At 39.6% G+C, this 23734-nt stretch overlaps 2 protein-coding genes across 2 annotated transcripts in view; one reads left to right on the top strand and one right to left on the bottom strand.

The window, feature by feature from the left end:
- The window catches only part of DRC8 (dynein regulatory complex subunit 8), a gene marked incomplete at its 5' end in the record, with an annotated part of 134264 nt that overhangs the window by 40817 nt on the left and 69713 nt on the right, over window positions 1-23734 (top strand). The window lies entirely within an intron of this gene.
- LOC309800561 (small ribosomal subunit protein uS8-like) lies at window positions 22337-23569 on the bottom strand. The gene is made up of 2 exons (XM_082614734.1): window positions 23439-23569; window positions 22337-23223 (listed from the first exon to the last, which is right to left on the bottom strand). Exons 1-2 carry the CDS (start codon window positions 23543-23545, stop codon window positions 22950-22952), a joined length of 381 nt encoding a protein of 126 aa, XP_082470860.1. The 5' UTR covers window positions 23546-23569; the 3' UTR covers window positions 22337-22949.

The raw sequence follows: 23734 nt of genomic DNA, 5'->3' as shown, positions 1-23734 counted from the left end.
ATTTATCCCTTGATCATTATGTAGTGTTCTTCTTTGCCTATTGTAATAGTCTTTATTTTAAAGTCTCTTTTGTTTGATATGAGTAGTGCTACTCTAACATTTTTTTTAAATTAAATTAATTAATTTATTTATTTTGGCTGCCTTGGTTCTTTGTTGCTGCGTGTGGGGTTTTTCTAGTTGCAGCTAGTGGGGGCTGCTCTTCGTTGCAGTGCTCTGGCTTCTCATTGCAGTGGCTTCTCTTGTTGCAGAGCATGGGCTCTAGGTGCACTGGCTCAGTAGTTGTGGCACATGGGCTCTAGAACACAGGCTCAGTAGTTGTGGCACACGAGCTCAGTTGCTCCGCGGCATGTGGGATCTTCCCAGGCCAGGGCTCAAACCCGTGTCCCCTGCATTTGCAGGTGGATTCCTAACCACTGCGCCACCAGGGAAGCCCTCTAGCTTTCTTTTGATTTCCATTTGCATTGAATAGCTTTTTCCATCCTCTCACTTTCAGGCTCTATGTGTCCCTAGGTATGAAGTGGGTGTCTTGTAGACAGCACATATATGGGTCCTGTTTTTGTATCCATTCAGCCAGTCTGTGTCTTTTGGTTGGAACATTTAATCCATTTACATTTAAGGTAATTATCGATATGTATGGTCCTAGTAGCATATTCTTAATTGTTTTGGGTTTGTTATTGTAGATCTTTTCCTTTTCTTGTGTTTCCTGCCTAGAGAAGTTCCTTTAGCATTTGTTGTAAAGGTGGTTTGGTGGTGCTGAATTCTCTTAACTTTGCTTGTCTGTAAAGGTTTTATTTTCTCCTTCGAATCTGAATGAGACCCCTGCTGGGTAGAGTAATCTTGGTTGTTGCCTTTCATCACTATAAATATGTCTTGCCACTCCCTTCTGGCTTGCAGAGTTTCTGCTGAAAGATCAGCTGTTAACCTTATGGAGATTTTTTTGTATATTATTTGTTGCTTTTCCCTTGCTGTTAATATGTGTCTTGGCATGTTTCTCCTTGGATTTATCCTGTATGGAACTCTCTGTGCTTCCTGGATTTGACTATTTCCTTTCCAATACTAGGGAAGTTTTCAACTGTAATTTCTTAAAATATTTTCTCAGACCCTTTCTTTTTCTCTTCTTCTGGGATCTCTATAATTCGAATGTTGTTGTGTTTAATGTTGTCCCAGAGGTCTCTGAGACTGTCCTCAATACTTCTCATTCTTTTTTCTTTATACTGCTCTGTGGTAGCTATTTCCAGTATTTTATCTTCCAGTCACTTATCCATTCTTCTGCCTCAGTTATTCTGCTATTGATTCCTTTGAGAGTATTTTAAATTTCATTTATTGTGCTGTTCATCATTGTTTGTTTGCTCTTTAGTTCTTCTAGGTTCTTTTTAAACGTTTCTTGTATTTTCTTCATCCTGTTTCTGAGATTTTGGATCATCTTTACTATCATTACTCTGAATTCTTTTTTAGGTAGACTGCCTATTTTCTCTTCATTTGTTTGGTCTGCTGGGTTTTCACCTTGCCCCGTCATCTGCTGCATATTTCTCTGTCTTCTCATTTTGCTTAAGTTAATGTGTTTGGGGTCTCCTTTTCACAGGCTGCAGGTTTTCAGTTCCCATTATTTTTGGTGTCTGCCCGCAGTGGGTGAGGTTGGTTCAGTGATTTGTGTAGGCTTCCTGGTGGAGAGGACTGGTGCCTGTGCTGTGGTGCGTGGGGCTGGATCTTGTCCTTCTGGTGGGCAGGGCCGTGTATGGTAGTGTGTTTTGGGGTGTCTATGAACTTAGTATAACTTTAGGCAGCCTCTGTGCTATTGGGTGGGGCTGGTTTGCTGTCTTGCTAGTTGTTTGGCATAGGGCATCCAGCACTGGAGCTTGATGGGCATTGGGTGGAGCTGGGTCTTAGTGTTGATATGGAAATCTCTGGAAGAGCTCTCACTGATTGATATTACGTGGGTCTGGGAGGTCTCTGGTGGTCCAATGTCCTCAAGTCAGCTCTCCCACCTTGGAGGCTCAGGCCCAACACTCAGCCAGAGGACCAATAGATCGGAAGAAAAGGAAGGAAAAAAACAAAAAGCGAACAGACAGAACCCTAGGACAAATGGTAAAAGCAAACCTAGACAGACAAAATCACAGAAAGAAACATACACATACACACTGAGAAAAAGAGAAAAAAGGAAAAGAAAATTAAAAAGGAATAGAGCCACCAAACCAATAAACAAATCCAGCAGTGATAACAAGCACTAAAAAGTAAACTAAGATAAACATAAAACCAAAACCAAATCAGACACAGAAAGCAAACCCGAAGTCTACAGTTGCTCCCAAAGTACACTGTCTCAATTTTGGGAATACTCATTGTCTATTCAGGTATTCCACAGATGCAGGGTTTATCATGTTGATTGTAGGGATTTAATCCACTGCTCCTGAGGCTGCTGGGAGAAATCTCCCTTTCTCTTCTTTGTTTGCACAGCTCCTAGGGTTCAACTTTGGTTTTGGCCCTGCCTCTGTGTATAGGCCACCCTGAGGTGTCTGTTCCCCGCCCAGACAGGAGAGGGTTAAAGCAGCATCTGATTAGGACCGTCTTGCTCACTCAGGCTGAGGAGAGGGAGGGGTAACATAGTCATAATTGGAATGCAGGGCAATCCTGTGGCAACAGAGGCCAGCATGACATTGCAACAGCCTGAGGTGCACTGTGTGTTCTCCCAGGGAAGTTGTCCTTGGATCACGTGACCCTGGCAGTGGTGTGCTGCGCAGGCTCCCGGGGATTGTGGGTGGTGACCTGTGCTTGCACACAGGATTCCCTCCCAGAGGTGCAGGTCCTGTCCCTATTCTTTTGTCTCTGTTTTTTCTTTTTTCTTTTGCCCTACCCTGGTACATGGGTATTTTCTTGCCTTTTGGGAAGTCTAAGGTCTTCTGCCAGCTCTCAGTAGGTGTTCTGTAGGAGTTGTTCCACATGTAGATGTATTTCTGATGTATTTGTCGGGAGGAAGGTGATCTCCACATCTTAGTCCTCCGCCATCTTGAAGCAGATTCTCATTGTTTTAATTTTTAATTTTTTTGCTATTATTTATTTATTTATTTTTATTGAAGTAGAATTGATTTACTTCAATAAAATAAAATGTTGTGCCAATCTCCGCTGTACAGCAAAGTGACTCAGTTATACACATAGAGACATTCTTTTTTAAATATTTTCCATTTATGCCTTATCACAGGATATTGAATATAGTTCTTTGTGCTCTACATTAGGACCTTGTTGTTTATCCATTCTAAATGTAATAGTTTGCATCTACCAACCCCAAGCTCCCAGTCCACCCCCTCCCTTCCCCCCTCCCCTTTGGCAACTACAAGTCTGTTCTCTATGTCTATGAGTCTGTTTCTGTTTTGTAGATAAGTTCATTTGTGCCATATTTTAGATTCTACATATAAGTGATAACGTGACATTTGTCTTTCTCTTTCTGACTTACTTCACTTAGCATGATAATCTCTAGTTGTATCCATGTTATTGCTAGTGGCATTATTTCATTCTTTTTTATGGCTGAGTAGTATTCCATTGTATATATGTACCACATCTTTTTTATCCAGTCATCTTTCAGTGGACATTTAGATTGTTTCCACGCTTTGGCTGTTGAGAACAGTGCTGCTATGAACATAGGAGTGCATGTATCCTTTTGAATTATAGTTTTGTCTGGGTATATTCCCAGGAGTGGGATTGCTGGATCATATGGTAATTCTATTTTAGTTTTCTGAGGAACCTCCGTATGGGTTTCCACAGTGGCTGTTCCAACTTATGTTCCCTAAGGACTCTACACAAAAACTACTAGATCTAATGAATGAATTCAGCAAAGTAGCAGCATACAAGATTAACATTCAGAAATCTGTTGCATTCCTTTACACTAACAATGAAGTATTAGAAAAAGAATGTAAAACAACAATATCTTTTAAAATTGCACCAAAAAAAAGAAAAAAAGAAAAAAAATAAACTAGGAATTAACCTGACCCAGAAGGTGAAAGACTTATATGCTGAGATCTATAAAACATTAATAAAGAAATTAAAAGAGCATTCAAAGAAATGGAAAGATATCCCATGCTCTTGGATTGGAAGAATTAATACTGTTAAAATGGCAGTACTGTCATTGTTATAATTTTTAACTCTCTGATGACAGATGGTATTGAGCATCTTTTCATATATATGTACATATGTATATGTAGAAAGAGAGAGAGGAAGAGAGAGAGAGATGAAAATGCCCATTTTTGCCCATTTTGGGCTATATTTTTCTTGTTTAGTTAATAAAATAAATTTAGTGGACATTTTTCTGTTTGGTATTAGTCTTCCTGATTATTATTCTGGGTACATTATTGAGAGCTTATTTACTATGAGCCAACTTCAATACTTATCTCTTTATATACATTATTATACTTAATCTTCATAACCACTCTATGAGGTATTTTTCTCACTTCATAGATAAAGAAATAGGCTAGGGGGCTTCCCTGGTGGTGCAGTGGTTGAGAGTCTGCCTGCCGATGCAGGGGACATGGGTTCGTGCCCCAGTCCGGGAAGATCCCACATGCCACGGAGCGGCTGGGCCCGTGAGCCATGGCCACTGAGCCTGCGCGTCTGGAGCCTGTGTTCTGCAACGGGAGAGGCCACAACAGTGAGAGGCCCACGTACTGAAAAAAAAGAAATAGGCTAGTAGGAGGCAGGGCCTAAATATATAGTTACTAATAGGCAGGGCTTGTGCTGTTACCTGCTATTTTAAACTTTTATATTAATGCTCCAAATTTTTAGAAAATCATGTAAATAAACATCTTGACATTTATTTAAAATCAGGAAATGAGTATCCGTAAGGAAACTGTTTTTTTGGTCACTGGTTTTCATAGTACAGAAAGTAAAGAAAGCTGTTAAAATTGACCAATTAATTCAAGAAAAAAATCAGTTGAATTTTATAGAAGGCGTTTTACATTTTGTGACTGTGTGTTTTAAACCACACCAAAAAGCAGAGATAGGAATAGCTGATGGGAACTGAAAACTGCAATAAGCTTTCTTCTAAACCATAAAGTGCAGTTGATAGACATCTTTTTATAGATATGCCTGTGATTGCACACTGTTTTTAGGCTTGAAAAGTTTTTCATCAAGGAAAACCTTTCCTTAAAATTTGTAAAAGCTGTTTACAATAAAATAGCAAACTATGAAAAGATAGAAACCTATCCAGCTCATTTTAAAGCTAAGTTGGACCATATTTTCCTTAAAATGCAGACCACAGCAGCAGGGGAGCACATTTTAGTATATGTTTAGTGAGTAAAAGTTTTTTAACACTACTTCCAAAATAAATTTTCAAACCTTAAATTCTTTATAAAATTTAGATAATGACAAACCCAGATGTGAGAGGGAAGGGAAAATAAAACTAATCAGATTTAGCAAAATTTGTGAAGCAACTAGGATTACAGAAATAAAGGAATGAATTCAACATAGTCCCAGTATTAGTTAATTATTGCTGTGCAACCAATTACTTCCCCAAACTACCAGCTTAAAACAACTCACACAATTTCCAGATGTAGCTTTACTGGGGGGTTCTGGCTCAGAGTGTCTCACAGATCTGAGGCTCACTTACATGGCTTTTGGCAGGAGGCCTCAGTTCCTTACTGGTTGTTGGCCAGAGGCCTCAGTTTCTTGATGCATGGGAGTCTTCTTAGGCCATCTGAGTGTCCTTATAACCTGGCATCTGTCATCCCTCAGAGTGAGTCATCCAGGAGACAGATAGAAAGACAGGTCAAGACAGAAGCCACAATAGCTTGTATAACCTAACCTCTGAAATGACGTACCATTATTTTTGCCATATACTATTGGTGACATCACTGGAATAATGGTGGAGACAGCTACACAATGGTGTGACTGCCAAAAGGTGGGGATAATTGGGAACCATCTTGGAAACTACCATAGTCTTCCCTCTGGTCCCCAATGATTCACATTCTTCCCACATATAGAATATTTGTACCCTCTTCCAAGACCCACCAAAGCCTCATCCCATTACAGCATTAGGTAAAAGTCCAAAATGTCATATCTAAATCAAGCCCAGGTGTGGATGAGGTTCTACAGTACAGCTCTTCAAGTATAATTTCTGTCCATCCGTAGACTTATGAACTAAAGAAACAAGTTATTTGATGCTTACCACCTGACATGAAATGGTGGAATGGGTAAAGGACAACCTCCATAGACACTTCTCTTTAAAAAAGGTGAAAATAGGAGGCACACAGGAGTTACTGGTCCATAAAATCCAGCAGGGCAAATTTTGGAAGGTTCTTGATTAGGACCTGGCCCCATTGACCAGAAATGATTCTAGGTGGCTTTTAGCTCAGCCCTCTGGGCTCTTGGTTATATTCTCTTGTCATCCTTAATTTTATGAGAGATGGTAAATGTTTTCAGCTAGTCAGTTTTCTAAACATGTTTTCTGTCAATAGAATTTTGGGGAGTTAAAGACTTTTTTCATTTTGTACTGTCTTTATCCCCTTTCATTCCAAGATGGAGGTGTTTCTGCAAATATAATTCTCTTAAAATATTCATGGGCCGCCTGTGAATCTTATTGTCCATTAGATAAAAGCCACATACACAAATTTGAGATAAGCCATTAAAAATTTATTTATTTATTTATTTATGGCTGTGTTGGGTCTTTGTTGCTGCGCACGGGCTTTCTCTAGTTGTGGTGAGCAGGGGCTACTCTTTGTTGCGGTGCACGTGCTTCTCATTGCTGTGGCTTCTCTTGTTGCGGAGCATGGGCTCTAGGTGCATGGGCTTCAGTAGTTGTGGCATGCGGGCTTCAGTAGTTGTGGCTCGTGGACTCTAGAGCGCAGGCTCAGTAGTTGTGGCACACGGACTTAGTTGCTCTGCGGCATGTGGGATCTTCCCAGACCAGGGATCGAACCCATGTCCCCTGCATTGGCAGGCAGATTCTTAACCACTTCGCCACCAGGGAAGCCCAGAGATAAGCCATTTTTTACCTTGAGCTTCTGCTGAGAGAGCTGAGAGACATTAAGCTTCTTTCGAAACACTATTGTTTGGTTGAAAGGGTCTGTGACACCCTCAGACTCTTTAGAGGTTGTTTTGCTAGTTCGAATGGTGCCCTGAGGTCAAATATTTGATCATTCTGAGGTCTTAACGAAGAATTTTACAGCCACATAGTTTGTTTTATGTTTAGACTCTGTTTTCCTGGCAGAGCTCCAAATTTGATCTTTGCCCAGAAGCCATTTCTTATCTTCAGGGGTGGAGGGGAGAGTGGGAGGGAGGGAGAGAGGGAGAGGGAGAGTGGGAGAGAAAGAGAGAGAAAAAAGAGAGAGAGAGAGAGAGGAAGGGAGAGAGAGACTACGATAAAAACCTAATAATGGAAGTGACATACTGTTATTTCTGCCATGTTCTATTGGTTACACAGTCAACGCTGGTATAATGTGAAAAGGGACTATACATATGAGTGAAAATCAAGAGGCAGGAATCAATGGGAGCCATCTGGAGGATGTTTACCGTGTTCCTGCCTTTAAGAAGTTCATAGTGTAGTGAGTGTTTATTAATGCCTACAGGTTCTAAGCACTGTGTTAGATAGCCACATGTTCATTTGGTATTTACAGTCCTGAAAGGAACTGCTACCCCCTATTAAAGCTTATAGAGATCAAGTAAGTTGTTCAAGAATTCAATAGAGAACATAGATTTTAAACCTAAGTTTGGGAAAAAAAAACTTGGGAGCCTAGGCCTTAGATAAAAGAGTAGATAAATAGCCCATAGGATTATTGTCTTTGTATTTAAATATGAATTTTCTTCAGTATACTTATGTTCAGCAGTTGGTATTTGACTTTCGTTTCATATGTGGACATCTCTGATCAATTATCCTTTTTTGTATTCCCTTCTCTATATACCTCTGACCTTATCCTTCTGACTTCTTCTCACCACGTTCCATGGAGTCCTTTGAAGCCTCAGACTTATTCTTTTCTGCCTTTTTAGTTTTATTTATTATTATTTTTTATTGGAGTATAGTTGTTCCACAGTGTTGTATCAGTTTCTGCTGTAAAGTGAAGTGAATCAGCTATATGGATAAATACATTCCCTTCCTTTTGGACCTCCCTCTCACCCCGCTCCATCCCACCCATCTAGGTCATCAGAGAGCACCAAACTGAGCTCCCTATGCTATACAGCAGGTTTTTTTGGAGCCTCAGACTTATTCTAAAGTAAATAAACATCTTTCACATCTCTTACTTAAATTAACCCTGGCTTTTTTTTTTTTTTTTTTTCCTTCTGGAATACCACTTCTTTTGGGGCCATCTTGAGTAAGGGCTATTCATTCCCCTCTGCCTTTTTGTCTTCAAGTAGTAAGTTGAATCAGCCCACTTCCAGTTCCAATTATTCTCATTTGTTGTTGTATAAAAATTCTTCTTCCTTTGAAATTTGTTCCACCTTATTCAGCTTCTCTCTTTGTCACTGTCATTTATCAATTTCCCTCTAGTTTACTCTTTGTTGATCAAAGCCTTTGGCACTCTTGATCAGTTTTCTCTCCATTCCAAATTCTACTGTCATTCTGGATAACTTCAGTGACAAGGTTCATTCATCTAATGCACTAGTTTCATAATTTCTTGTTATTTTCAACTTCAGTGACCTTCTACCCCTTTTCAACATCCTATTTTCATGGCTAAACCCTGTGAGACACTTTGAAATCTTTACTGTTTCATTATATTGGCCAGCTACAATCTCCTAGATTTCCAGTGGTGGTCTGCTTCCTTACATATAAAATACCTGCTGTTGGATCTTATCAAGACCTCTAGTTTTCTTGATTCTTCTCTCCCCTTCCCTCCTCTCAGTTTATTAAGCAAACAAAACTGATTCTGGCTAATGTAAGTAGAAAAGGAATTTATTAGAAGATAGTAAAGCGTTCACAAAATCAACAGGAAAGCTGGGAAACCAGCTTGGACAAAAGGGCAAGGACCAAGGAGCCTATACCACAGCTAAAGTCATGCTGTAAGGACAATCTGGTTAATGTGCCACTGCCCCGGATCACTGGTACTAAATTCTTGCTGTTATTGCTTCTGCCATTCCCATAAATAATTTAAAAATTATCTCTACATTTTTGTATTACTTCCTAAGATTCAAAAATCCTGCACAAGAACATCTGATTGACTGAGCCTAGATCACGTGCCTGTTCCTTTGTCACCAGAAGACTAGGAGAGGGAAGATCTATCCTTTTTGACTTACTTAGTGAGAGAGAGAATATTGTATTCTGCTAATACTACTATATACAGAGGGATTCTCTCCAAGCAGGAAGAATTTTTGGATTCTGGGTGTGAAAAAAAATGAAGAAGAGGAAAAGGAGAGGAAGAAGAGGAGAAAAAAAGATGGAGAAAGGGGAAGGGGAAGGAGGAGATGGCAGCATCCACAACGTCTAATTTAGCCTAATACTGGCTTGGGGATTGGGGAAGTCTGCCTTTAAGCCATCTGATCCAACTTCAGCCTCTTTATTCTCTGTAGTTGATCTTGCTTGTATTTAAAAAATGGTAGCCATCAGACCTGAACTCTCTTAACTTGTTGCCTCTACCTATAAACACACTTTCATCAGCACTCTCCTTTCCCACCTTCCTTTAGTTATCCTAATAGAAGAGCTGTTCCTACTCTTGTTCAAGGCTAATTTTCTCATTTGTATTCATGATCTCATCATGAATGAGGTACTCCAGGACCTTCATTAATTAAGCCTTCCTCCCCTTTAGTTAAGATTATTTATTAATACCTCTTTTATGCCAGACATCGTTGAGTGCCAGAAGATATAAAGATGGGGCTTTCCTGGTGGTGCAGTGGTTGAGAGTCCACCTGCCGATGCAGTGGACATGGGTTCGTGCCCTGGTCTGGGAGGATCCCACATGCTGCGGAGCGGCTGGGCCTGTGAGCCATGGCTGCTGAGCCTGTGCATCTGGAGCCTGTGCTCCGCAGCGGGAGAGGCCACAACAGTGAGAGGCCCGCGTACTGCAAAAAAAAAAAAAAAAAAAAAGATATAAAGATGAATTTGATATAGCTTTGAAGGACAGTATTTAGTGGGGGAAAGACAGGCACAAACAACTGATTGCAGTACAATGATTCAATCACAATTATTTGTGTAGTTTGTTTACTACTAATTTTCCATTAGACTATGAGCATGTTTGTTTGTTCTACACTGTCTTCAGCATCTAGTACATAGTAGGACTCAATGAATGAAGAGAAGGGAGTAAGTACAGGGTGCCGTGGAATCACTGAGGATGTGTTCTTGGCTCAACATAGAGAATGAAGGAAGGAAGATTTGGGGTGTGTCATAGAGGCTTGGTGGAGGAGATTGCAGGAGCAGCATATTAAAGGTTTAGAAGTCAGCAGAAAAGAAAATGAGGGGAGAGTACCAGGCAGAGAGAGGAGTATGAACAAAGGTAGTAAATGGGGAGTAAGTGGATGGTTTGAGCACTTAGGTGTTAAACAGAATTATTAACAGTTAACATCTATTACATGCATACTTAGCATATGCTTACATACATATTCTAAGTATTTACAGTATTCTGTGGATAGAGTATTACTTCTATTTTATTTATTTATTTTTAAAATAAAATTTATTTATTTATTTATGGCTGCATTGGGTCTTTGTTGCTGCATGTGGGCTTCCTCTAGTTGCAGCAGGAGGGAGCTACTCTTTGTTGCAGTGCGCAGGCTTCTTACTGCACTGGCTTCTCTTGTTGCAGAGCACGGGCTCTAGGCACACTAGCTTAAGTAGTTGTGGCGCCCAGGCTTAGTTACTCCACAGCATGTGGGATCTTTCCAGACCAGGGCTCAAACCCGTGTCCCCTGCATTGGCAGGCAGCTTCTTAATCAGTGCGCCACCAGGAAGTCCCTACTTCCATTTTAGAAAAGAAAAATATCTTCTGTCCTTAGGGACACTAAATAAGTTACCCAAGGGCATTTAGCCAATAAAGAGTAGAGCAAGGCTTTGTTTTGGGGTCTTTCTGGATGCAAAGTCTGATGTCCTTTATAATTACCATGCTATATTAACCAAACTTGGCTGCTCATCAGAATCCCTTCAGGTACTTTGTAAAAATACGGATTCCTGGCCCTACCCAGGATACTGAATCAGAATTTCCAGGGCCAGAGCTTATAGCTACCTATTTGCAACAAGCTTTTAGGTGTATGTTCTCATATAATTGGCGTGGTACTGGTTTTCTCACACTTGAGAATCACTGCATATGACGTTGAGAGCAAGACAGGAATAGCTCACTAGATCAGACAGATTTTCCTATGTATTGCTAAGGATCTTTGACTTTATCTTGTAGGTGATGGGGAGATTCTGAAGGGTTTTAAGCTGGAAGTGATGTAATCAGATATGCAAATTAGGCACACCACTTTAACCATATGAAGGATGAAGTTGAAGGTACGAGGTTGCAGGCAACCTATATCTTCAGATTTCTGTCTTTACTGGTTTCTTCCTTTTTTGCCCACAAGCATTCTCAAATCTCTAAATATTTTCTTCTCTTAGTCCTGCCAACCTTTAAGTTGTGTGTGCTTCCTCTTTATCCTTGCTAAAATCGTAAAAGAAACAGCTATACTTAATGCCAGCTTTCAATCAGTTTAAGAAATATCACTTCTCATTTTCTCCATTTACTGCCTCACCCTTAACAATCCAGCTTTCACACCATTACCCTATGTCTTCTCCAAGGTCATCTTCCATTCAGTATTCATTGAATGTTATTTGGAAGTACGATCCTTTCTCAGATTTGATTTGAAAAAAATACCTGGGATCTAAGAAAGGGATCTAAAGGAGTAGAGAGGGAGGAGACCTTCAAGATGGTGGAGGAGTAAGATGTGGAAATCACCTTCCTCCCCACAAATACATCAGAAATACATCTTCATGTGGAACAACTCCTAGAGAACACCTACTGAACGCTGGCAGAAGACCTCAGACCTCCCAAAAGGCAAGAAACTCCCCACGTACCTGGGTAGGGCAAAAGAAAAAAGAAAAAAACAGAGACAAAAGAATAAGGATGGAACCTGCACCTCTGGGAGGGAGCTATGAAGGAGGAAATGTTTCCACACACTAGGAAGGCCCTTTGCGGGCAGAGACTGTGGGTGGTGGAGGGGGGGAACTTTGGAGCAGTGGAGAAGAGTGCAGCAACGGGTGCAGAGGGCAAAGCGGAGAGATTCCCGCACAAAGGATCGGTGCTGACCAGCACTCACCAGCCTGAGAGGCTTGTCTGCTCACCCTCCAGGGCGGGTGGGGGCTGGGTGCTGAGGCTTGGGCGTCGGAGGTCAGATCCCACGAAGAGTACTGGGGTTGGTTGTGTGAACACAGCCTGAAGGGGGGCTAGTGTGCCACAGCTAGCCAGGAGGGAGTCCGGGAAAAAGGCGGGAACAGCCTAAGAGGCAGGAGACCATTATTTCGGGGTGTGCGACAAGAGGGGATTCAGAGCACCGCCTAAACGAGTTCCAGAGACGGGCACGAGCTGCGGCTATCAGCGCGGACACCAGAGATGGGCATGAAATGCTAGGGCTGCTGCTGTAGCCACCAAGAAGCCTTTGTGCAAGCACACGTCACTATCCACACCTCCCCTCTTGGTAACCTGTGCAGCCCGCCACTGCCAGGGTCCTGTGATCCAGGGACAACTTCACTGGGAGAACACACGGCGCCGGGAGAACCTCAGGCTGTTGCAATGTCATGCTGGCTTCTGCCGCTGCAGGCTTGCCCCGCTTTCCATACCCCTCCCTCCCCCCTACCGGAGTGAACCAGAGCCCCCTAATTAGCTGCTCCTTTAACCCTGTCCTGTCTGGGCAGGAACTGATGCCCTCAGATGACCTACAAGCAGAGGTGGGGCCAAATCCAATGCTGAACCCCAGGAGCTGTGCAAACAAAGAAGAGAAAGGGAGATCTCTCCCAACAGCCTCAGGAGCAGCAGATTAGATCTCCACAGTCAACTTGATGTACCCTGCAACTGTGGAATACCTGAATAGAAAATGAATCATCACAAAATTGAGATGATGGACTTTGGGAGCAACTGTAGACTTGGGGTTTGCTTTCTGCATATAATTGGTTCCTGGTTTTATGTTTATCTTAGTTTAGTATTTAGAGTTTATTATCATGGTTAGATTTGTTTATTGATTTGGTTGCTCTCTTCCATTTTTATATATATATAGATATATATTTTTTTTCCTTTTTCTCTTTTTGTGAGTGTGTATGTGTATGCTTCTTTGTGTGATTTTGTCTGTATAGCTTTGCTTTTACCATTTGTCTTAGGGTTCTGACTGTTTTCTTGGTTTTTTAAGTATACTTTTTAGTGCTTGTTATCATTGGTGGATTTGTTTTTTGGTTTGGTTGCTCTCTTCCTTCTTTCTTTTTTTTAATTTTTCTATTTTTAATACTTTAAAAAATTTTTTTAGTTTAATAACTTTATTTCATTTTCTCCCTCCCTCCTTCCCTCCCCCCCCTCCCTTGCTTCCTTTCTCCCTTTTCTTCTGAGCCGTGTGGCTGACAGGGTCTTGATGTTCTGGCCAGGTGTTAGGCCTGTGCCTCTGAGGTGAGAGAGCCAAGTTCAGGACATTGGTCTACCAGAGACCTCTCGTCTCCATGTAATATCAAATGGTGAAACCTCTCCCAGAGATCTCCATCTCAACGCTAAGACCCAGCTCCACTCAATGACCAGCAAGCTACAGTGCTGGACACCCCATGGCAGACAACTAGCAAGACAGGAACACAAGCCCACCCATTAGCAGAGAGGCTGTCTAAAATCATAATAAAGTCACAGACACCCCAAAACACACCACCAGACGTGGACTTGCCCACCAGAAAGACAAGATCCAGCCTCATCCATCAGAACACAGGCACTAGTCCCCTCCACCAGGAAGCCTACACAACCCACTAAACCAACCTTAACCACTGGAGGCAGACAGCAAAAACAAAAGGAACTGTAAACCTGCAGCCTGTGAAAAGGAGACCACAAACACAGTAAGTTAAGCAGAATGAGAAGACAGAGAAACACACAGCAGATGAAGGAGCAAGGTAAAAACCCACCAGACCAAACAATGAAGAGGAAATAGGCAGTCTACCTGAAGCAGAATTCAGAGTAATGACAGTAAAGATGATCCAAAATCTTGGAAATAGAATGGAGAAAATACAAGAAACGTTTAACAAGGACCTAGAAGAACTAAAGAGCAAACAAACAGTGATGAACACTACAATAAATGAAATTAAAAATTCTCTAGAAGGAATCAATAGCAGAATAACTGAGGCAGAAGAATGGATAAGTAATCTGGAAGATAAAATAGTGGAAATAACTACCTCAGAGCAGAATAAAGAAAAAAAGAATGAAAAAAAATTGAGCACAGTCTTAGAAACCTCTGGGACAACATTAAATGTACCAACATTCGAATTATATGGGTCCCAGAAGAAGAAGAGAAATAGAAAGGGACTGAGAAAATATTTGAAGAGATTATGGTTGAAAACTTCCCTAATATGGGAAAGGAAATAGTTAATCAAGTCCAGAAAGTGCAGAGAGACCCATACAGGATAAATCCAAGGAGAAACAAGCCAAAACACATATTAATCAAACTATCAAAACTTAAAACACAAAGAAAAAATATTAAAAGCAACAACGGAAAAACAACAAGTAACATACAAGGGAATCCCCATAAGGTTAACAGCTGATCATTCAGCAGAAACTCTGCAAGCCAGAAGGGGGTGGCAGGACATATTTAAAGTGATGAAAGGGAAAACCTACAACCAAGATTACTCTATCCAGCTAGGATCTAATTGAGATTCGACGGAGAAATTAAAACTTTTACAGACAAGCAAAAGCTAAGAGAATTCAGCACCACAAAACCAGCTTTACAACAAATGCTAAAGGAAATTCTCTAGGCAGGAAACACAAGAGAATGAAAAGACCTACAATAACAAACCCAAAATAATTAAGAAAATGGTAATAGGAACATACATATTGATAATTACCTTAAATGTAAATGGATTAAATGCTCCCACCAAAAGACACAGAGTGGCTGAATGGATACAAAAACAAGACCTGTATATATGCTGTCTACAAGAGACCCACTTCAGACCTAGGCACATACCGACTGAAAGTGAGGGGATAGAAAAAGATATTCCATGCAAATGGAAATCAAAAGAAAGCTGGAGTAGCAATTCTCATATCAGACAAAATAGACTTTAAAATAAAGACTATTACAGGAGACAAAGAAGGACACTACATAATGATCAAGGGATCAATCCAAGAAGAAGATATAACAATTGTAAATATTTATGCACCCAACACAGGAACACCTGAATACATAAGGCAAATGCTAACAGCCATAAAAGGGGAAAACGACAGTAACACAATCATAGTAGGGGATTTTAACATCTCGCTTTTCACCAGTGGACAGATAATCCAAAATGAAAATAAATAAGGAAACACAAGCTTTAAATGATACATTAAACAAGACGGATTTAATTGATATTTATAGGACATTCCATCCAAAACAACAGAATACACATTTTTCTCAAGTGCTCATGGAACAGTCTCCAGGATAGATCATATCTTGGGTCACAAATCAAGCCTTGGTAAATTTAAGAAAATTGAAATTGTATCAAGTATCTTTTGTGACCACAGTGCTATGAGACTAGATATCAATTACAGGAAAAAATCTGTAAAAAATACAAACACATGGAGGCTAAACAATATACTACTTAATAACCAAGAGATCACTGAAGAAATCAAAGAGGAAAACAAAAAATAACTAGAAACAACTGACACTGAAAACATGATGACCCCAAACCTATGGGATGCAGAAAAAGCAGTTCTAAGATGGAAGTTTATAGCAATACAATCCTACCTCAAGAAACAAAAAACATCTCAGATAAACAACCTAACCTTACACCAAAAGCAGTTAGAGAAAGAAGAACAAAAAACCCCCAAAATTAGAAGAAGGAAAGAAATCATAAAGATCAGGTCAGAAATAAATGAAAAGGAAATGAGCAAAACAATAGCAAAGATCAATAAAACTAAAAGCTGGTTGTTTGAGACGATAAACAAAATTGATAAACCATTAGGCAAACTCATCAAGAAAAAAAGGGAGAAGACTCAAATCAACAGAATTAGAAATGAAAAAGGAGAAGTAACAACGGACACTGCAGAAATACAAAGGATCATGAGAGATTACTACAAGCAACTCTATGCCAATAAAGTGGACAACCTGGAAGAAATGGACAAATTCTTAGAAAAGCACAACCTTCCAAGACCAAACCAGGAAGAAATAGAAAATATAAACAGACCAACACAAGCACTGAAATTGAGACTGTGTTTAAATATCTTCCAACAAACAAAAGCCCAGGACCAGATGGCTTCACAGACAAATTCTATCAAACATTTACAGGTGAGCTAACACCTATCATTCTCAAACTCTTCCAAAATATAGCAGAGGGAGGAACACTTCCAAACTCATTCTGCAAGACCACCATCATCGTGATATGAAAACCAGACAAAGATGTCACAGAGAAAGAAGACCACAGGCCAATATAACTGATGAACATAGATGCAAAAATCCTCAACAAAATACTACCACACAGAATCCAACCGCATATTAAAAGGATCATACACCATGATCAAGTGGGGTTTATCCCAGGAATGCAGGGATTCTTCAGTATACTCAAATGAATCAGTGTGATAAACCATATTAACAAATTGAAGGAGAAGAACCATATGATCATCTCAATAGGTGCAGAAAAAGCTTTCAACAAAATTCAACAGCCATTTATGATAAAAATCCTCCAGAAAGTAGGCATAGAAGAAACCTACCTCAACATAATAAAGGCCATATATGACAAACCCACAGCCGACTTCGTTCCCAATGGTGAAAAACTGAAACCATTTCCTCTAAGATGAGGAACAAGACAAGGTTGCCCACTCTCACCACTATTATTCAACATAGCTTTGGAAGTTTTAGCCACAGCAATCAGAGAAGAAAAAGAAATAAAGGGAATCCAAATCAGAAAAGATGTAAAGCTGTCACTGTTTGCAGATGACATGATACTACACATAGAGAATCCTAAAGATGCTACCAGGAAACTACCAGAGCTAATCAATGAATTTGATAAAGTAGCAGGAACAAAATTAATGCACAGAAATGTTTTGCATTCCTATACCCTAATGATGAAAAATCTGAAAGAGAAATTAAGGAAACATTCCCACTTACCATTGCAACAAAAGGAATAAAATACCTAGGAATAAACCTACCTAAGGAGACAAAAGACCTGTATGCAGAAAAGTATAAGACACTGATGAAAGAAATTAAAGATGATACAAACAGATGGAGAGATATACCATGTTCTTGGATTGGAAGAATCAACATTGTGAAAATGACTATACTACCCAAAGCAATCTACAGATTTAATGCAATCCCTATAAAACTACCAATGGCATTTTTCACAGAACTAGAACAAAATGTGGAAACACAAAAGACCCAGAATAGCCAAAGCAGTCTTGAGGAAAAAAATGGAGCTGGAGGAATCAGGCTCTCAGACTTCAGACTGTAATACAAAGCTACACTAATCAAGGCAGTATGGTACTGGCATAAAAGCAGAAATATAGATCAGTGGAACAGGATAGAAAGTCCAGAGATCAACCCATGCACATATGGTCACCTTATCTTTGATCAAGGTGGCAAGAATATACAGTGGAGAAAAGACAGCCTGTTCATTAAGTGATGCTGGGAAAACTGGACAGCTGCATGTATAAGAATGAAATTACAACACTCCCTAACACCATACACAAAAATAAACTCAAAATGGATTGAAGACTTAAATGTAAAGCCAGACACTACAAAACTCTTAGAGGAAAACATAGGCAGAACACTCTATGACATAAATCACAGCAAGATCCTTTTTCACCCACCTCCTAGAGAAATGGAAATAAGAACAAAAACAAACAAATGGGACCTAATGAAACATACAAACTTTTGCACAGCAAAGGAAACCATAAACAAGACCAAAAGACAACCCTCAGAATGGGAGAAAATATTTGCAAATGAAGCAACTGACAAAGGATTAATCTGCAAAATTTACAAGCAGCTCATGAAGCTCAATATCTAAAAAACAAACAACCCAATCCAAAAATGGGCAGAAGACCTAAATAGAAATTTTCTAAAGAATATATACAGATTGTGAGCAAACACATGAAAGGATCCTCAACATCAGTAATCATTAGAGAAATGCAAATCAAAACTACAATGAGGTGTCACCTTACACCAGTCAGAATGGTCATCATCAAAAAATCTACAAACAATAAAGCTGGAGAGGGTGTGGAGTAAAGGAAACCTTCTTGCACTGTTGTTGGTAATGTAAGTTGATACAGCCACTATGGAGAACAGTATGGAGGTTCCTTAAAAATCTGAAACTAGAATTTCCATATGACCCAGCAATCCCACTACTGGGCATATACCCTGAGAAAACTGTAATTCAAAAAGTCATGTACCAAAATGTTCATTGCAGCCCTACTTACAACAGCCAGGACATGGAAGCAACCTAAGTTTCCATCAACAGATGAATGGGTAACAAAGATGTGCCACATATATACAATGGAATGTTACTCAGCCATAAAGGGAAACGTAATTGAGTTATTTGTAGTGAGGTGGATGGACCGAGAGTTTGCCATACAGAGTGAAGTAAGTCAGAAAGAGTAAAATAAATACCGTATGCTAACACATATATGTGGAATCTAAGAAAATAAAAAAGGTTCTGAAGAATGTAGTGGCAGGACAGAAATAAAGACACAGACATAGAGAATGGACTTGAGGACATGAGGAAGGGGAAGGGTAAGCTGAGAGGAAGTGAGAGAGTGGCATGGACTTATATATACTACCAAATGTAAAATAGATAGCTAGTGGGAAGCAGCCGCATAGCACAGGGAGATCAGCTCGGTGCTTTGTGACCACCTAGAGGGGTGGGATAGGGAGGGTGGGAAGGAGACTCAAGAGGAAGGAGATATGGGGATATATGTATATGTATAGCTGAATCACTTTGTTATAAAGCAGAAACTAACACACCATTGTAAAGCGATTATACTCCAATAAAGATGTTATAAAAAATAAAAAATAAAGGACTAGAGAGAATTGTCCATGAGTGGAGAAATCACACTAGCCTGTTTAAGAACTGGTGGTATGAGCAAATGGCCCACAGGCAATTATAATTCATAGGGCCTTCCATCTGTAGATGGATAGAAGTTCTGATAGAAAATTAGTTTGGCTTTGGATAGGTTGAGTTTTAGGAGGTGAGATATGTAGTAGAAATATAGGACTGTCACTTGGGTGAGAGAGGGCTTAAAGTTAAACAGATAGATGTGCTAGTCCACAGCATGAAGTCTTCAGACTCTGAGAGTAATTAATGCATTAAATTCATTAAGTATTTTTGTAATAATTCATATATTGTAGTTCTTTATATCTTGAAAACAAATTATTCCACTAAAGGCATGACAAGTATATCATGAGAAGTTTAGTTTATCATGACATATTAGAATTTAAAATTATATAAGAGGGAATTCCCTAGTGGTCCGGTGTTTAGGACCGTGCACTTTCACTGCCAGGGCCCTGGGTTCCACCCCCGGGTGGGGAACTAAGATCCTGCAAGGCACATGATGTGGTGAAAAAAAAAAAAAAAGGATTCAGTTTGACTTTGGTTTGGATCATAATCATGTGAGACCCTCCCATATGGTTGCATTTTACTAAAATAAAAAGCACTAAGTCCCTTTATATATTTTCTGTAATCCTTCCATTTTCTATTCAAGCTGTATTTTCCTCATTTTAGTTTTCTATTCATTCTAATTTTCTTTTCATTGCTTTATTCCCTACTAAGTTTTCGCTATTAAAGAATGAGAACCAACCTAATTGTGTTTTTAAAAATTTGGGGTTGGGAATTCCCTGGTGGACCAGTAGTTAGGACTGCATGCTTTCAGTGCCAAGGGTGCCAGCGTGGCGTAGCCAAAAAATAAATAATATTTTGAGTTGTTTTTACTGTTACTGTTTTTTTTTTGTTTGTTTGCTTGCTTTCTTTTTGTTGTTATGAAATGTTCCCTGAAGCTGGGTAAGCAGAAATATAATAAAATAAAACTTGCTTGCAATCTTTCATGTCTGGCTAGAACCCCCATTGTAGTATGTACATGACCTGTAACTTTTAAGACCCTATGATGGAATCATGTTAAAAATAGGCTATACTCTATTTACAACAGCCAGGACATGGAAGTGTCTAAGTGTCTATTGACAGATGAAGGGATAAAGAAGATGTGGCACATATATACAGTGGAATATTACTCAGCCATAAGAAGAAATGAAATTGAGTTATTTGTAGTGAGGTGGATGGACCTAGAGTCTGTCATACAGAGTGGAATAAGTCAGAAAGAGAAAAACAAATACCGTATGCTAACACATATATATGGAATCTACAGGGGAAAAAAAAGGACTTAGGTGCAGGACAGGAATAAAGACGCAGACATAAGAGAATGGACTTGAGGACGTGGGGAGGGGGAAGGGTAAGCTGGGACGAAGTGAGAGAGTGGCATGGACATATATACACAACCAATGTAAAATAGATAGCTAGTGGGAAGCAGCACTGGAGATCAGCTCCGTGCTCTGTGTCCACCTAGAGGGGTGGGATAGGGAGGGTGGGAGGCAATATGCAAGAGGGAGGAGATGTGGGGATGTATGTATATATATAACTGATTCACTTTGTTATACAGCAGAAACTAACACACCATTGTAAAGCAATTATACTCCAATAAAGATGTTAAAAAAATAGGCTATAAAACTGGTCACAGTTGGAACAGTTATCTTGAGTAGGAAACAAAAACTTAGGACCCCTAAGTCCTATTTCATTGTGCCATATATTAATGTAAAATTATACAATTTGTTGTGTCTTTTTTTTACAACTCTTACAAGCATTATAAAACTTACACATAAAACATTTCAAAAATTCAAAGCTTCCTATTATGCAGAATTACAGATATATCAATCTTAAATGCCAACTCTTGTATATGATAATATTTATTTGTAACCTAAGCAAGTTTTTAAAAGCAATGAGAAGAAGAGTAATGTAGCTAAAAGAATAGAATCTTTGAAGCCATACAGACTTAGGCTTGAATCTTTAATTTCTCATTTACTAGATATTTGCCCTCAAGTCACTTATTTAACTTTTTTAAGCCTCAGTAACATCATCATTTAGATAAGGATATTAATGCCTAATCCAGATGATTTTTGTGGGAAATAATTATAGCAGCTCATACTTACAAAGCACTCCTGTGTGCCAGAGTCTCTATATACGTTGTTCCCTTTAATCCTCACAGCAGTGTTGCAAGGTAGTTGTCGTCATCATCATCATAATCATCACCATCGCCCCCACTTTATATATGAGGAAACTGAACCTTAGGGAAATTTGGTAATTTGCTGTAGCCAGGATGACCTTGTGGATTCAAGCCAGTTCTCTCTGATTCCAGAGCTCTAGCTTTTAGATAAAATCATGTACATAAAACCCTTGGATCTGATATATATTACATGTATAAAATTTGTTCAAACCTATTCTCCATACCCATCCTGCAAATGAAGCTAAAATATTCCATATTTCACATTTTAGGATACAAAGTAAAGGCAATCCCCAAGTTACAAATTCCCAATGTAACAGAATAAAAATACCTTATGTTTTTGAGTGCTTACTATGTGCCCAACACTTTACATAAAGCATTTATTGCCCATGGCGGCTCTATGGAATAGGTAACTCTCATTAGCTCCATTGTACAGATTGAGGACTAGGGCACAGAGAGGTTAAGCAACTTGTGCAAGGTTACATAGTAGCTTGGCAAAGATGGGATCTGAGTAGTGAGTCCAGAGTGTATGGACTACATTATTTATAAATATTTTAAAGAATACAGTGCTTAGTATATAAGGGATGTTCAACAAATATTTGTTGAGTAAATGAATAAACTAATGAATGAAACAAACATGGGCTCTCCTTTACCCTTTTCACTCTAAGCCTCCAGTTAGTAACTAACTTATTCTGGAAACACCATCTGAAATTATCTGAACTACTGTTTCTTTCCCATCATCTTCTTCATTCTTTCAAGAATATATAATTGCTGTATTTAAGTTCTCAAATGTGGCTAAATATGGTGGTGTATATCTGTAGTCACAGGTGATTAGGAGAGAAAGACTAGAAGCTTGTTTGAGCTATAGAATGCAATGCTTATTGGGTATTTTCATTAAGTTTAGCATCTATGTGGTTATTCTTTATTTTTAAATCATTTAATCATTCATATAACAACTTTTATTGAGCACTAAGTACCCACTATGTGTCTGCTTTGTGCTATGGCCTGGGGTTATAAACGTGATGAGAACAGATGAAGCCTCTGACTTCACTGAGTTTACAGTCTAATGGGGGTCGGCGTCCCTGGGTGGGGGGAACAGTCAAACAATTACAAAGTTATGGGGAAGCATAGGGCACAGTGAGGATACATTCATCATCTATTCTCTGGATCACTGTGTGAATCTTCTAACCATTTCTTTGCTTCCAGTTGAGTTTTCCTCCTAGCAGCAAGAGTGATCTTCCTTGATTATAAATCTAGCCTGATACTCCGTACTTTATAAATCCTAACTTGATACCTATTGCCCTTAGAATAAAATCCAAATTCCTTTAATATGTCTTACTAAAAACGACCCTTAATAATGTCGAGTTTGTCCCCACCTTGCAATCTCTCTTCTAGTTACATCCAATTATAAGGAAGTAAAGGAGCAAAAACTTGAACTCTTCCTTATGCTTTTTAGTTTCTTTTCTGAAACTGCTGTACAATTTTGTTTCTTGTTACTTTGAATTACTTTTTAAGGAAGAGAAAAATAATTGACCAATGTTAACATAAAGGATATGATTTTTTTTGTTGTTCTCCGAGGCATTTTATTTGTATGTATGTATTACATCCCTAGAAAAAGAATCCAAGTTTCCCTCCTGTGTGTTTTCGTCTTGCTTCTTCATGGTCCATGATGCCAGCTGAGGTTGTCAGTACACTGAAACCAAACTGACAGGATGGGAGCAGGTTATTCTGCCATTTTTCTAGATCTTTGGGTTGCACATCAAACCTGGGGCTGATCACACTTAGCCTGCCTGTGAGGTTCACAACAATTTTCCCAGCCCTGTGATCATCGATGATTTCAAATTCGCCAATGTAACCATGCTTCATCATCACAGTTAGAAACCTGACGACGGGACTTCCCTGGTGGCACAGTGGTTGAGAGTCCGCTTGCTGATGCAGGGGACACGGGTTCGTGCCCCTGTCCGGGAAGATCCCACATGCCGCGGAGTGGCTGGGCCCGTGAGCCATGGCCGCTGAGCCTGCGCGTCCGGAGCCTGTGCTCCGCAACAGGAGAGGCCACAACAGTGAGAGGCCCGCGTACCGCAAAAAAAAAGAAACCTGACGATGACTTTGGAGCACGACCTAATAAGAACCTGTTGTTTGCCTCTCTTTTTGGCATTGTCGATACTTTTGAGAGCATCAGCCAGGACATTGATACGCACCATTATGGCGGCATGGAAAGATGGCGGGAAGAGCAAGGATATGATTTTTAAAAGCACAGTTAAATAGTATTAAGAATTCATGGGAAATGGAGGGTACACAACAATTGAAAAAAGTATTCCTGTTTGTTGACACTCTTAAAAATACTGCTAAGATTCTTATTTTATCAAAATAGATAAACCTTCCATCAGTAT

The sequence above is a fragment of the Mesoplodon mirus genome, assembly GCF_964341445.2.
Source record: "Mesoplodon mirus genome assembly, chromosome: 3".
Taxonomy (NCBI): Eukaryota; Metazoa; Chordata; class Mammalia; order Artiodactyla; family Ziphiidae; genus Mesoplodon; species Mesoplodon mirus.
The sequence above is the reverse complement of the archived record's forward strand: the minus strand, read 5'-3'. Positions and strand labels throughout refer to the sequence as shown.

What these genes read in the sequence shown, in the direction of transcription:
- LOC309800561 (XM_082614734.1), bottom strand. Translation starts at nt 23,545, where the DNA reads ATGGTGCGTATCAATGTCCTGGCTGATGCTCTCAAAAGTATCGACAAT. An exon ending in TGCTCCAAAGTCATCGTCAG is followed by an intron (nt 23,224 to 23,438) that starts GTTTCTTTTTTT and finishes TCCCGTCGTCAG; the next exon opens with GTTTCTAACTGTGATGATGA.